This window comes from Bombyx mori, chromosome 16 (genome assembly GCF_030269925.1).
Source record: "Bombyx mori chromosome 16, ASM3026992v2".
Taxonomy (NCBI): domain Eukaryota; kingdom Metazoa; phylum Arthropoda; class Insecta; order Lepidoptera; family Bombycidae; genus Bombyx; species Bombyx mori.
In genome coordinates, this window is record NC_085122.1 from 3,583,280 (window position 1) to 3,597,221 (window position 13,942).

A 13,942-nucleotide genomic window follows, 5' to 3' on the forward strand; every position below is an offset into this window, starting at 1 on the left:
AGCAGTCGTGGTCATGTGGAATTCTTGCTTATTAAAGCTTTGACAGATGTTTTCCATAGTTTGCGAACCGAGGCCCGGCGCACACACTCGTTAAGTGGGGTTTCAGTAAGGTCTTTCACCTGATCAGTCCAACGCATGGGGATTAAAAAATCTATCTCGATAACAAGGTACTGGGTAAGGAACTTGAAATGTGGGTACGGTTAGGATTGCACTTTGTAAATGTGCTAGATAAAATCTTACTTTATGGATACGCATTTTATCAGATGCATGGGTAGGTACTGTTAGCTACAGATACGAATAGTTCTTACTATATATTGTTACGGTGAAATATCATACCGTTATAGCGGTCACTCGGAATTTACAATGAAATGATACGCTGCTAACGATTTAGAGAGAGGAATGATGAATCGATTCGTTATTCGGTTGGGATTTTTAATTGGGTTTTTGTATGGTACAGCCTCGTTCAGCCGAGCTTACAGACCACCTGAGGATACGTAGTTACCGAAGCCCATAGACATCACAACATTAATGCCGCCACCCAACTCTTGAGATACGAGTTCTAAGTCTCACTTTTACAGTACAACGGCTGCTCCAATTTTAATACCGGCAAAAATAGGCAGAGTGGTCGTACCTACCCGTGCAGGCTCACAAGTCAATTTTGAACAGAATTGACTGAAACGTGGTTCGTCAAGAGCTATTTTTAGATTTTTTAAGTGACGTCTACGAATATTTTATAATTTTTAACACATCCTTCTTTATTCAGCAGATTCGGGTAGACATGCGACAAAAGCTTCCTCGGTATACTACCACTGTTTCCCCGTTATCCATTCGTAGCGATACGACATAAACCGCTTTCAAGGATGACCTGCAGCTAGGTAAATGACGTCATCACATGTAGAGGAAGTAACTGTTCTAAGTAATTCACTGTTAAAATCGGGTTTACCTGTCGTTGCGGCGACGCGTCAGTCGACGTCACCGTTTCCGACATTGACATGGTTTTTTTTTGGACAGGGGGGCGTACCTCTTACGTGGTATCCGCGCCTAGAGGGCATGCGGGGTATGTGGGAAGTGACGGTCTCCACATTGATATAGATTTTTTTTTTATTGCCTTTGTAGGCAGACGAGCATACGGCTCACCTGATGGTGAGTGGTTACCGTCGCCCATGGACTTCAGCAATGCCAGGGGCAGAGCCAAGCCGCTGCCTACCGCTATGTCAACCACGTCATATGTATATAATGGGTTAGGTATATAAAAATTTCGCATATTTTTATCGGTCAAGGCAATACGTTGTAGCGTGTGTATTACAGCAAAAGGCCAACATCAAATGCGCCGTTGATTCATCTAAGTTAATAAAACGTAATTAAAACCAATTTATTTAAAGTGCATTGTATAATTTCTGACGTTGCGAATGCTCTGCACTCCTCGAAGATTTCTTGATCACGGACGAGTGACAATGAAAAAAAAAAAAAAGAATGCGACAAACAAACCGCATAAAAGAGGTTTTGATTGTGTCTCCTCCTCCGTGCGTCGTATTCCTCAGTTCTGAGGGTCGTGACCTTTACTGAGCACTTTTGTTAGGACTAAGTTCCTTTTTTTTTTTATTGCTTAGATGGGTGAACGAACTCACAGCCCACCTGGTGTTAAGTGGTTACTGGAGCCCATAGACATCCACAACGTAAATGCGCCACCCACCTTGAGACATAAGTGCTAAGGTCTCAAGTACAGTTACAACGGCTACCCCACCCTTCAAACCGAAACGCATTACTGCTTCACGGCAGAAATAGGCAGGGCGGTGGTACCTACCCGCGCGGACTCACAAGAGGTCCTACCACCAGTGAAATTCCACCAGTGGAAGTCCTCCATTCACTTCTGTCCTCCGCGCAGTGGATAGCAACATTGATGCTGGATTCCAAAGTCGTCTTAATCTGATCGGACCAGCGCATGGGACTCCGCCCCCTAGGCCTCTTTCCTTCTGCTTTGCCGGTGATGAGAAGTCTTTCGAGATTGTCACCCTTTTTGTGTCTACGACTCGGGAAAAGCCAAAGGAAATACTATAATGTATGAACGTGAGTACGTTTTCGCGCGTAATTCGTTTAGTGAGCTGCAAGGTTGAGTTTATTAGAGTGAGCCCAGAGGTCGCACTGGTTGTCTTCCGGTCGTTGACCTCCACAATAAGATTCAGCCATATTTTTTTTATTGCTTAGGTGTGTATATAGTGTATAGACTTAGTCTGGCCATAAATACTGTTACAAAGGAAAAAATAAAATTTCTATTGCAAATAACATTTATTACTTTTACAGTGTGTTAGTTTAATACATAAATATAAAACAATTTAAAATATAAAAAGCTTATTCGAAGTGGTCTCCATTGGCTGCAATACAGTCCTTTAAACGTTGAGGCCAGTTATCAATAGAAGCACGCACTCTTTCCATGGGAAAATTTTTCACTGCCAATCGTACGGATTGTTTTAGGGACTCCAAATTATCATGGCGTTTAGAGCAAGCCGTACTCTCTAAAACTGACCATAAAACATAATCCCGCGGATTAAGATCGGGACTAGACGACGGCCAGTCTTCAGCTCTGATAAAGTCCGAAACGTTCGTTTCCAATCAAGACTGCGTAGACCGAGCTTTATGACCTGGCGCCGAGTCTTGCTGGAAGGATCATTCTTGATTATTGAACATGGTGTTGTTAAGGGGCTTGAAGCTGACATTCATTGAAATAGGCAGTGCGATGGTGGTAATACCTACCCGCGCGGACTCACAAGAGGTCCTACCGCCAGTAATTACGCAAATTATCATTTTGCGGGTTTGATTTTTATTACACGATGTTATTCTTTTACCGTACATCGACGTCGCTGCATCCGATCCTGTAGACGCACATTGTCGAAAACTAATGCTTTTTTTAGACGATGTGCTTGTTATCCTGAATACTGGGGGGGGGGGGGGGGGTTCTAAACCCCTCACACTAATACTTCTTTGTTGTTGTTGTTGTTCTAGGTCTACGACAACGTGATACAAGACACCGGCTTAAAATCTTATCAGTGTTGTTAATCGGAAGGCATGCTATTCTTTGCGATAGAAATACCTTCAGTGATACTATAGACGGGCAGGTTTTCAATGAGTTGTGTCAGTAAATGTAGCACATACGTGTTTACTGTGTTAAATGGTAGTGTTGTACGAATGAGTGTTTCACTGGCCTTATTTTCCTTATAATTGTAACACGGCATTGCCTTTACAAATGCAATTAGACTAGTCACCGATTTAGTTTTTGGGCTGTAAGAGTCTATTGCTCGTCTCGTAGCCGTAGCGTATGGAAATGAAACGTCATTTCTACTTCTTCTTCTTCTTCTTCTGAGTCGGCATCTTCTGAAAATCGTGTCTAGTTTGATGACTGCTCTATCATCCCCCGTTGCACAAGTCCACTCCGCGTGTTTCTATCTTCAGCAGTCCTTGGTACTTTAGGTAAAGGAATTCCAATACATGATTCTACCAGTTTTGACCAAGAGGTGGGTTATTTAAAAAATACATTTGAATGGCAAATAATAATGATGAAATTGGTATTTTTACACTGTTTCGGTAATTGCGTCAAAACGGCAGATCTTATGGGAGTGTTTAGATTTATCCCTGTCGCAGTTAAAACAATATCGCTCTAATTAAAGTAAATTATACGCCACGTAATATCGCAATCCGTAATAACAAGTGAAAGTTGGAAACATATTATTCTATCGGTAAATGCGCTGCGATTAGTGTCATCTTCCCTTGGATGATTCTCGTCTACCTGATGGTTGTATGTATCGTTATAAGAACACTTGAGTTTTTTGTATTCAATACTTTGCATTTGTTTTGATTTCATATTGGTGTTAAAGCATACATCTACTCAAATTATAATTTGCGTAATTACTGGTGGTAGAACCTCTTGTGAGTCCACGTGGGTAGGTACCACTACCCTGCCTATTTCTGTTGTGAAGCATAAATGCGTTTCGGTTTGAAGGGTGGGGCAGCCGTTGTAACTATACTTGAGACCTGAGAACTTACATCTCATGGTGGTTGGCGCATTTGCGTTGTGGATGTCTATGGGCTCCAGTAACCACTTGACACCAGGTGGGCTGTGAGCTCGTCCACTCAACTAAGCAATAAAAAAAATTAAATACAAAATGTTATTTATATTTCTTTGTGTGCATTTTTTGATGCTCAACATAAATGAAAATAAACTGTTCAGAGATGTTAAGGCCCACCGTAGCATACATATCTTGTGTAACTACAGTCACTGCGTTCATTGGCAGTGCGTATTTTTCGCTAATCTGGATTTTCTTTTCTTCACGTACTTTGATATGAATTTGCCTTTAAACACAAATCGTCTTTTCGCATTAAAAGTGCACAATTTCTAAAAACTTTCAAAATTGAGTTAATATGCGGAATCATTTGGTATCATCAGTATCTTTCTCATAAATACTGTCAAAAGAGCGTAGTTTAGTTTGAGTTTTTTTTTTTTAGTTTACCTATGTTTTGACTACTATTAACAAAACTAATACATAATTTTATCTTACTTTAAAAGACAGATAATGTAACTGGTAAAAAATAAAAAATAAATGTTGCAAAGATGATTCAATATTAAAAATATCACATGTTAAAACCCTTTAAAACGCTCTCCTGTAAAATTAGTAAGTTTTGATATTCAACAGTTTTAATGCGAGAAGACGACATATTTCCTACGTAGGTCGTGGACGTGTCCAATTTTTTTTTATTTTTTATTTTTATTGCTTAGATGAGTGGACGAGCTCACAGCCCACCTGGTGTTAAGTGGTTACTGGAGCCCATAGACATCTACAACGTAAATGCGCCACCCACCTTGAGATATAAGTTCTAAGGTCTCAGTATAGTTACAACGGCTGCCCCCCACCCTTCAAACCGAAACGCATTACTGCTTCACGGCTGAAATTTCAGAAAAAATGTTTGAATATAGCTCTGAAAGCGTTAGGTATAGATATGCAGTAGTCGGCAAAGAATGCACGCGCAGGACTGTATGTATCGAAGCTAGCTAGCTATAAGGTTGAATGGCCTAGTTTCCTTATCGCAATCGGTTGATGTTACGATGATAATGTGAACCGGCCGGGCGTGTACGTTGTTCCTGGGAAACAAAACACGGCATAACAGTTTTCTGTGGGGGAACACGAGGAGCTTATGAATTAGTTCTACGAAATTTACGTAATTGTATCGATTCGAATAAAACTCCTGTTTCAATGTAACATAGATTTAATAATGCGCTAATAATTTACTGGTGGTAGGACCTCTTGTGAGTCCGCGCGGGTAGGTACCACCGCGCTGCCTATTTCTGACGTGAAGCAGTGATGCGTTTCGGTTTGAAGGGTGGGGCAGCCGTTGTAACTATACTGAGATCTTAGAACTTATATCTCAAGGTGGGTGGCGCATTTACGTTGCAGTTGTGTATGGGCTCCAGTAACTACTTAAAACCAGATGGGCTGTGAGCTCGTCCACCTATCTAAGCAATAAAAAAAAAAAAAAATGGGACGTTGGTTCCTCAGGGGGAGGATGATGGGAGAGATGTGCTCCACACTAAACACTTCACTTTCCCCCCTTTACCTTTTCATGAGTTCGGTCTCATGTCACTCTCGGACGTGGGTTGTTGAACGACAGAAGGTTTTAGTCGGTTCGACTCCGACATTCCCCCCCCTCCATCCCTAGGGCAGGGCGAAAGTCCGACGATTTCCTCCTGACCAAAAAAAACGTTGGTTGCTTAAATTAGAAATATATGGAATTATTTTTATCAGGGGGGATTACAAGTAACTCTCATATAACACGGAATTTTATAACACGGTTTCACTCTAACACGAAAAGAAGAATTCCCTAAAATCCTTCTATAACACGATACTTCTACGTCACGATAACGAGGTTTTTGTCTAGAATTATTTAGAAAATCACATTATGCATTAAGAAAGAACACACAATATATTATAAGAATAATCGAAATATTACTGCTTATTTTTTATGTATAATAAAATACATACAGGCATAGTCGAGAAGCTTCATTCAGAAAAATTACTCTCCTTATTGTATTGGCTTCTAGTCTCATATAACACGGTTTCGCACAGCACGAGAGTTTTTGCAGCCCACTGAGTCTCTCGCTGGATCTTCTCAGTGGGCCGCGTTTCCGATCCGGTGGTAGATTTCGATAAGTGCGAAGCACTGCTCTTGCTAGAGCCAGTGTTAGCAACACTCCCGGTTTGAGTTCCGCGAGCTCGCCTAGGCAGGGAAAAAAAAAGAAAAAAAAGCGAGCCTTTGCAGGAACGTATCAATGTTGTCGGAACTTTTTAATTGATCGATTTTAATTACATTACGTTTTTGAACAAAAATAGCTTGATTGTCGAAATTTTAATTAACAAATTTTCTGCTTCACACTACAATTGGATTGTTTTGTGCTATTGGATTGCTATCGAATATAAATTCGAATTACTATCGAATACGTACGACTCAAACCGTTTATTCAACACACTTATTGGATATAATGCTCGAGAAAGTTGTTTTCAGTAAAATCATTGAGTTTTTTTTTTAGAAACTCTTTTAAAAATACGAAGAAGTAACTAAAGTTTTCAATTTACATTGTTACAGTAAAAGAACTGTCTCGCCGAGTACGATATTGAAGAGAGAACAGAAATGGCTTCGTATGCTCGACAACTGGGAAGCGTTTATGAGCAAGAACTACAAGAAAGTACGAGAAAGATGTCGAAAAGGTAATCGCTTCGCTGTAATAAATAAAGATTCATTCATTTTATGGTAGACAGCGGCTTGGCTCTGCTCCTGGCATTGCTGACGTCCATGAGCTACGGTGACCGCTTACCATCAGGTGGGCCGTACGCTCGTATGCCTACAAAGGCAACAAAAAAAATATCATAATATTGAATTCATATTTGTTCATATTCATAATTGAAAGCACTTTTTTGTATTGATTACGCGTTTTTTTTGTTAACACGTGAACCGTAAATGTTTTTTGAAATCCAAATAATTATTCATCACATTAGATTAGAGGTGGTTTTTGGGGCCTCAATAGGCCACTGTCTACATTGGCCTTTTGCATTTCGGTTGAAGACAAGGAGATGGTTTTAGACATGGGCCGTATTTGAGGCTCATGCGATCGTTAATTCCGTTTTACTATTTTTTTAATTGAAGTTTTTATTTATTTATTGCATAGATGGATGGACGAGCGCACAACCCACCTGGTGGTTGACGGAGCCCATAGACATCTACGACGTAAATGCGCCACCCACCTTGAGATGTAAGTTCTAAGGCTCAAGTATAGTAACAGCGGCTGCCCCACCCTTCAAACATTTCGCACCCGATACGATGAAAAGCCTAATAATATGGCGATTTTGAGCGTTTTTCTCTGTAATCATCATGAAATACGTCACATTAAATCATCATCATCATCATCAACAGCCCACACTGCTGGACATAGGCCTCTCCCAATCCACACCACTGAGCCCGGTCTACGGCTCTCCTCGTCCGCTTCTTGCCGGCCACGGTTCGGAGGTCATCGCACCACCTAGTCAGGGGGCGTCCCACGTTACGTCTTCCGCTGTGCGATCTCCACTCGAGAACCCGTCTGCTCCAGCGATCGTCAGTCCTACGGCATATATGGCCAGCCCACTGCCATATATGCCGTATATATATATCACATTAAATAGTGTTCGATAATCGATAATCTAATTTTAGGTATACCAGCATCAGTGAGGCCGAAAGCATGGTTGTACCTGTGCGGGGGACAGCTCCTGCTCGAAAAACATCCGAACGAATACGAGGAATTGCTCCAAGCGCCCGGTGACCCTAAATGCATGGAGGACATAAGGAAGGACCTGCACAGGCAGTTCCCGTACCACGAAATGTTTATAAGAGAGGAGGGATTAGGGTGAGTGAAAATATCAGCAGGGGAATGGACTTTTTTGGCTGGGCAATCAATTTCAAAGTATCCGCTGTACCTTGTTTTTTCATTTGTCTATCTTTCTACTGTGATGATTAAAGAATTCCTTAGCAAGCTCTGAATGAAAATGGTTACAACGAATCCAAATATCTGATGTATTTGAGAGGTATACGTAGACTAGACAATCGCAGAGCTAGTGTGGATCATATAGCTGTGGAAGCTATTAAAGACAAATCAGCATTAGATGGTTTTAGGCTTTTATTTTGCACCATAAACATCTATGAACTAACCATCGTACCATTTACTGGTGGTAGGACCTCTTGTGAGTCCGCACAGGTAGGTACCACCACTACCACCATCCCGCCTATTTCTGCCGTGAAGCAGTAATGCGTTTCGGTTTGAAGGGTGGGGCAGCCGTTGTAACTATACTGAGACCTTAGAACTTATATCTCAAGGTGCGTGGCCCATTTACGTTGTAGATGTCTATGGGCTCCAATAACCACTTAACGCCAAGTGAGCTGTGTGAGCTTGTCCACCCATGGAAACAATAAAAAAAAGTACCCTTATCAAGATACATCTACCTTCGATTTCACGTCTCGTAGTTTTTACACATTATGTTGCCTATAAAACTCCGATAAGCGCAGCACACTGAGCAACGAATAAACCTGTCTTTGATAATGAAGTCCCGTTTCCCTATAGTGAACTAACCATTTTTATTATAATATTATGATTCCTCCTCCCTTAGTCGCCATTCCTCATGTCTGAGGGTCGTGACCATCTCCTCTCATTATCCTTTTCTGCATTATGTTTCGCCATCTTCCGCTGTTTCCGGCGGTGTGTATGGCATTGTAGACTGTGGTATCCATGTGCGGATTTGGTCGCATCAGCGCATTGGATTCCGGCCACAAGATCTTTTACCTACAATCTTATGATTACGTCTTATAAATATAGTGTGTGCCGTGATATTTGGGAACCAGTTATCGTTTAGATTCTTGTCAATTCCTCTTAATTGTGAGACTGTATCAAGAATCGGAATGGTGAAGACGCGACGATTTAAAAAGACCCATTCGAGTAGGCAACTTTGAAGCGCGAATTAATATCCTTATCTTTTTTTTCTCTGCCTATTCGGTATCCTAGGGGCTATTCTAGCTACGCCCGGACGGGTAGGTGACGTCCGGGCTCAACCTTAGAGAATTTGCTAACACTACCATGCAGTAGTATAACAATAAAAGGCCAAATGTGCAATATCGTGATAACCCTGAAAAATGACCGCTGCTATCCACGTTGTAATCTCAACGGTCAACGGTTACTGTTTATCGTCATATCCGAGCGCCGGTAATGGACTGTTAGGAGTTTTAATCATAATCACTGATGAATATTAGCGCCACGTATTGATGTAATATTGTGTTGGTATTCGTATAGTTTGCTTATTAAGCATTTAATATTTTATTTACGGTTCTCTAGTTCGTTTGGTGATATAGTGAAGTGGACTAAAATTCTGTTGTGTTATGAAGTGTATTGATACTTCATAACACAATGACAATGAAAATTATCTGATATTTTATTCATTGGAATCATTGACAAAAGAAGGCCGTTGATTATCTATATATTAGTACGTGAAGCAAAAACTTTGTATCCCTTTTTACGAAAATTGTGCGGACGGAGGAGTATGAAATTTTCCACACTTATAGAGAATATAGAGAAGAAGTTCACAATGCTAATTTTTTTTTTAAATAATGCATAAATGATATATTAAATCAATAAAGAAAACATTACACACACTACATACCATGTATTTGACGCACACACGCATGCATACTATTTATTGTCAAACTTTTTTTCTTGACGTCTGTTGTCAAATTGAGAATAGATTAAATATTGTTTGTCTTTGTTAATATTTTTTGTAGTGTAGTCATCGCGAAATTTGTGATTATAGAAGTATAAAATACAATCATAATAGTATACAAACTTACAATTCCAATTAATTATAGTCGAATTTCGACTACTGCGGGACCTCTAGTTTATTGAATTAATTCTTGCATGATTCTTCGTTTGACTTTCCCTTAAAGCGTGTGGTGTGTTTTGTTTTCGTGTTTCATTTTAAACTAGCATATTCGTTTTCTTGTATAATTTCCCTGAATCGACCCGTGTTGTATTCAAATTTTGGATTCTAGTTTGTGTCGCAATGACGCAATTCAAATGTTTGTTACGATAAATTAGTTATCGCATTATGAGTGAGCATTACGCATAGCGTTTGGTCATTAAAAGGGGGGGAACAGAAAATTACTAAGTATATATTATTTTATTGCATAAATGGGTTAATGAGCGCAGCCTTCTCGGTGAAAAGTGGTTACCAGAGTCAATCGATAAATTTCTTCGATCGATTAATCGATAAGAAAATAAAAGGGCTCGACGAGTAAATTAACCCTCAGACACAGCCCACTGAGTTTCTCGCCGGATCTCCTCAGTGAGTCGCATTTCCGATCCGGTGGTAGATTCTGCGAAGCGCTGCTCTTGCTAGGGTCAGTGTTAGCAACAGTCTGAGTACTGTGAGTTCACCTACATGTTAGGGCGAAGCTAAAATAGCCTCTCAAGGCTATCAGCATAGGTAAAAAAAGTAGGAAAAAAAATTATGTCGACGAATGTCTTCAAGCAGGTTTAGGTAGACGAGGATAGTTTTAACAGAAATATGACCCATGCCAATAATAGTTTCCATGTTCCCTATATTGTATTGTAAAGCCCTCTAATCGCAGTAGTGTACTTTTTACATAGTTAGCTTTCTTTATTTTTTCAGGCAACAAGAATTATTTTCAGTTCTGAAAGCATATTCAGTGCTGAATCCAAAAGTTGGGTACTTCCAAGCACAAGCCCCGGTGGCGGCGTTCCTCCTCATGCATATGCCCGCGGTGCAAGCATTCTGGTGTCTCGTCAGCATCAGCGATAAATACCTGAGCGGCTACTACAATCCCGGTCTCGAGGTTCGTTCTAGAAGACTAGATAAGTCTATACATACCAAATTTTCATTATTTGCCAGTTCTAATGTGTGTAAAAGTATGGTTATTTTAATGTTTTTTTTATATTTTTTATTGCTTAGATGGGTGGACGAGCTCACAGCCCACCTGGTGTTAAGTGGTTACTGGAGCCCATAGACATCTACAACGTGAATGCGCCACCCACCTTGAGGTATAAGTTCTAAGGTCTCAAGTATAGTTACAACGGCTGCCCCACCCTTCAAACTGAAACGCATTACTGCTTCACGGCAAAAATAGGCAGGGCGGGGCTACCTACCCGTGCGGACTCACTAGAGGCCTTACCACCAGTAAATGACGTATTCCTCTTTGCTTTGCTGTGAGATTTTGAATTGCCAAGAATAATTGGAAGTTAATAAGAAGGTCACAAAGATTTACCATATAATACAAATACAAAAACACTTTGCCCTCAGGTACACCAAAGTAATGACCAACGTATAGAGAAAGTAAATATCGGGTATATCGTCTAAAGCAATCTCTTACGATAAACCTTTGGATGGAAGTGGTTTTGGAAATAGGCTGGCGTAATCTAAGGACAAAAAAAAATGCTCACATTAATTTAATATCTAATAAATGAATACAGATTTACAGACTCAATAAATCCACAATTTTCTCTTCAGGATCTTTCGTTAAACCAATTGCTTTTATTCGAGTTTTGATATCACGCTCACGTCTCCGATCGTCACCCTTAGATTTTAAATGAACGGTGTAGATTTTTAACTTCTAAAATTCCATTTTTTAAACATGTCAAATAAATGTCGTCATAACAAGACTTCAAGACATTGCGTTTTCTTCTTTCGTCTTTAAAGAATAATAAAAAAATAATTAACCTTGGAATAGAAGTTGAATTTGATATTTACCAAATCGAGTCCTCTGAGGAATTATTTGAGATGATACCATTATCTCGTTTTTACCATCGCACCGCCCGCCACCGGAGTAGAGTTCATGAATACTACCTGGAGCCACTACGGTCATCCACAGTGCGCTTCTGTTATGTACTATCCGGCTTTGGAATGAGCTCCACGATGTTTCCCGAGCGCTATGACATGTCCTTCTTCAAACGAGGCTTGTGGAGAGTATTAAGCGGTAGGCAGCGGCTTGGATCTGCCCCTGGCATTGCTGAAGTCCATGGACGACGGTAACCACTCACCATCAGGTGGACCGATTGCTAGTCTGCCTACAAGGGCAATAAAATTTTTTTTATGTGATATTTACAAAATTGAATTTGAAGTTGAAAACCTATACACGTACGCAGGTGCTCCAACGCGACGGCGACATTCTTCACGCGCTGCTTCGTCGGACCGCGCCTGCCGTGCACCGGCACCTCGTCAAGCACAAAGTGGAGCCGGTGCTGTACGCTACAGAATGGTTCTTGTGTGCATTAACGCGCACGCTGCCCTGGGACAGTCTGCTCAGGGTCTGGGACTGCTTCCTCTGCGAAGGCGTAAAGGTAAGAATCGAAATCAAATTCAACAGAAATCGCACAAGCTTAATATTAAGTAATCATAATCCGTTTGACATCATTAGTCTCAGTGATAATGACCTATAAAAACGTTAGGTTTAAATTGGCGTTGTAATGCTGATGTATTTTCTTTCAAATCTAGCTGCCAAGAGCAACGAATCAATTTAAAATTTTCTTATATTAAGTCTTTAGTTTGTCATATAAGGATAAAACAATAAATACAGTCCACGCTCAATTACTACAACGCAACATATAAGGGCTAAGAACGGTGGGTAAACTAAAAAAAAAACGCTACTAATTTTGATTCAGCGCCACAGCAAATCCCAGTGAATGGCGGACCGCCGATCCATTTTGTGCGGACCGCGAGAATACAATAACTTGCACAATAGAGTACTTGATTTAATAAAAATGTATCCCCGGATTATTTTTGTCGTTGTCAATGGGCAAAGTAACAAGCTAACAAACGTGAAGGAGTTCACGGATTGACGTTGATCGTCGCGGTAGGGAAGTACGCGGGGCGTTACGCTCGCCCCGTACGAAAGAGTGATCAGAAAGATGGGCAGGCCGAGATTAGGTAATTTTGATATGAGTAGTAGACGTACCTGCCAACTCGGCTTCTTGTAGACTGCGGTGTCTAAGAAACGGGACTGGCGGACGACACGTAATGGCGGCAGTCGGATTGACGGCTGGAGAGCTCTCCTCTAAATTAGTTGTGTTCACTAAAACGGGTATGACACTGGCGCAACGACGAGGATGATCGTCCGTAGGAGTTCGTAAGGACAAAATTAGCACATGTCCTTATTATTGAGATGTAACAAGCGGCGGGTGCGCGTACAAAGCACGCGGTGCGGTCGGCGAGACTCTTTTCGAGTAACTGGACTAACTGGTCATGCGATAGGTTCGATGACCGGTCGTGAGTTGACAAGTTTTAGATCTACCTTCATAAAAAAAAAGAACCAAAAAGCAATCGCAATTTTATTGATGATAGTAATTTTAGTAATAGGTAATCGAAGATCAATAACATAACATTCGAAATAATAAGACAGTGGATTTTAATTCAAATAAACTAAAATAATAAACAATAAATAAATAGCTATTTATCCTATTAAAAAACAAAATTCTAAATAAATGAATAAAGTCCAATGATTCTCAATAAATGCTCACGTCAAATCTCAATCTGATATGTGAGTGGGTAATAGTTGTGTATTCGTGTATGATTTTGTGGGCAGCGGCTTGGCTCTGCCCCTGGCATTGCTGAAGTCCATGGGCGACGGTAACTACTCACCATCAGGTGGGCCGTATGCTCGTCTGCCTACAAGGGCAATAAAAAAAAAAGATCTATGGTTGGGTGGTTTCTTTTAACCCCAAATGACGTCATAGGTAACGAAATTTTATTCAGTCTAGAGTTTGATGATTATGCAATTTCGAGGGTTATTCAAAGATAAGAGAGGTACTCAGTGCCCTCTTTCCTCTACTCAGTGCCCTTCCTCCCTAATGCCTCCAAATTCTAACTTG

The 13,942-nt window shown here is 40.6% G+C and overlaps 1 protein-coding gene across 5 annotated transcripts in view; it reads left to right on the top strand.

The window, feature by feature from the left end:
* Positions 1-13,942, top strand: part of LOC101744901 (TBC1 domain family member whacked) — a 33,404-nt gene that overhangs the window by 12,343 nt on the left and 7,119 nt on the right. For all 5 annotated transcript variants that reach the window (XM_062672946.1, XM_062672947.1, XM_038016319.2 and 2 more), the window contains 4 exons: positions 6,631-6,752; positions 7,732-7,924; positions 10,731-10,914; positions 12,221-12,415. In XM_062672946.1, coding sequence (XP_062528930.1) covers positions 6,631-6,752; positions 7,732-7,924; positions 10,731-10,914; positions 12,221-12,415 — 694 coding nt within the window. The remainder of the gene's footprint in view (positions 1-6,630; positions 6,753-7,731; positions 7,925-10,730; positions 10,915-12,220; positions 12,416-13,942) is intronic.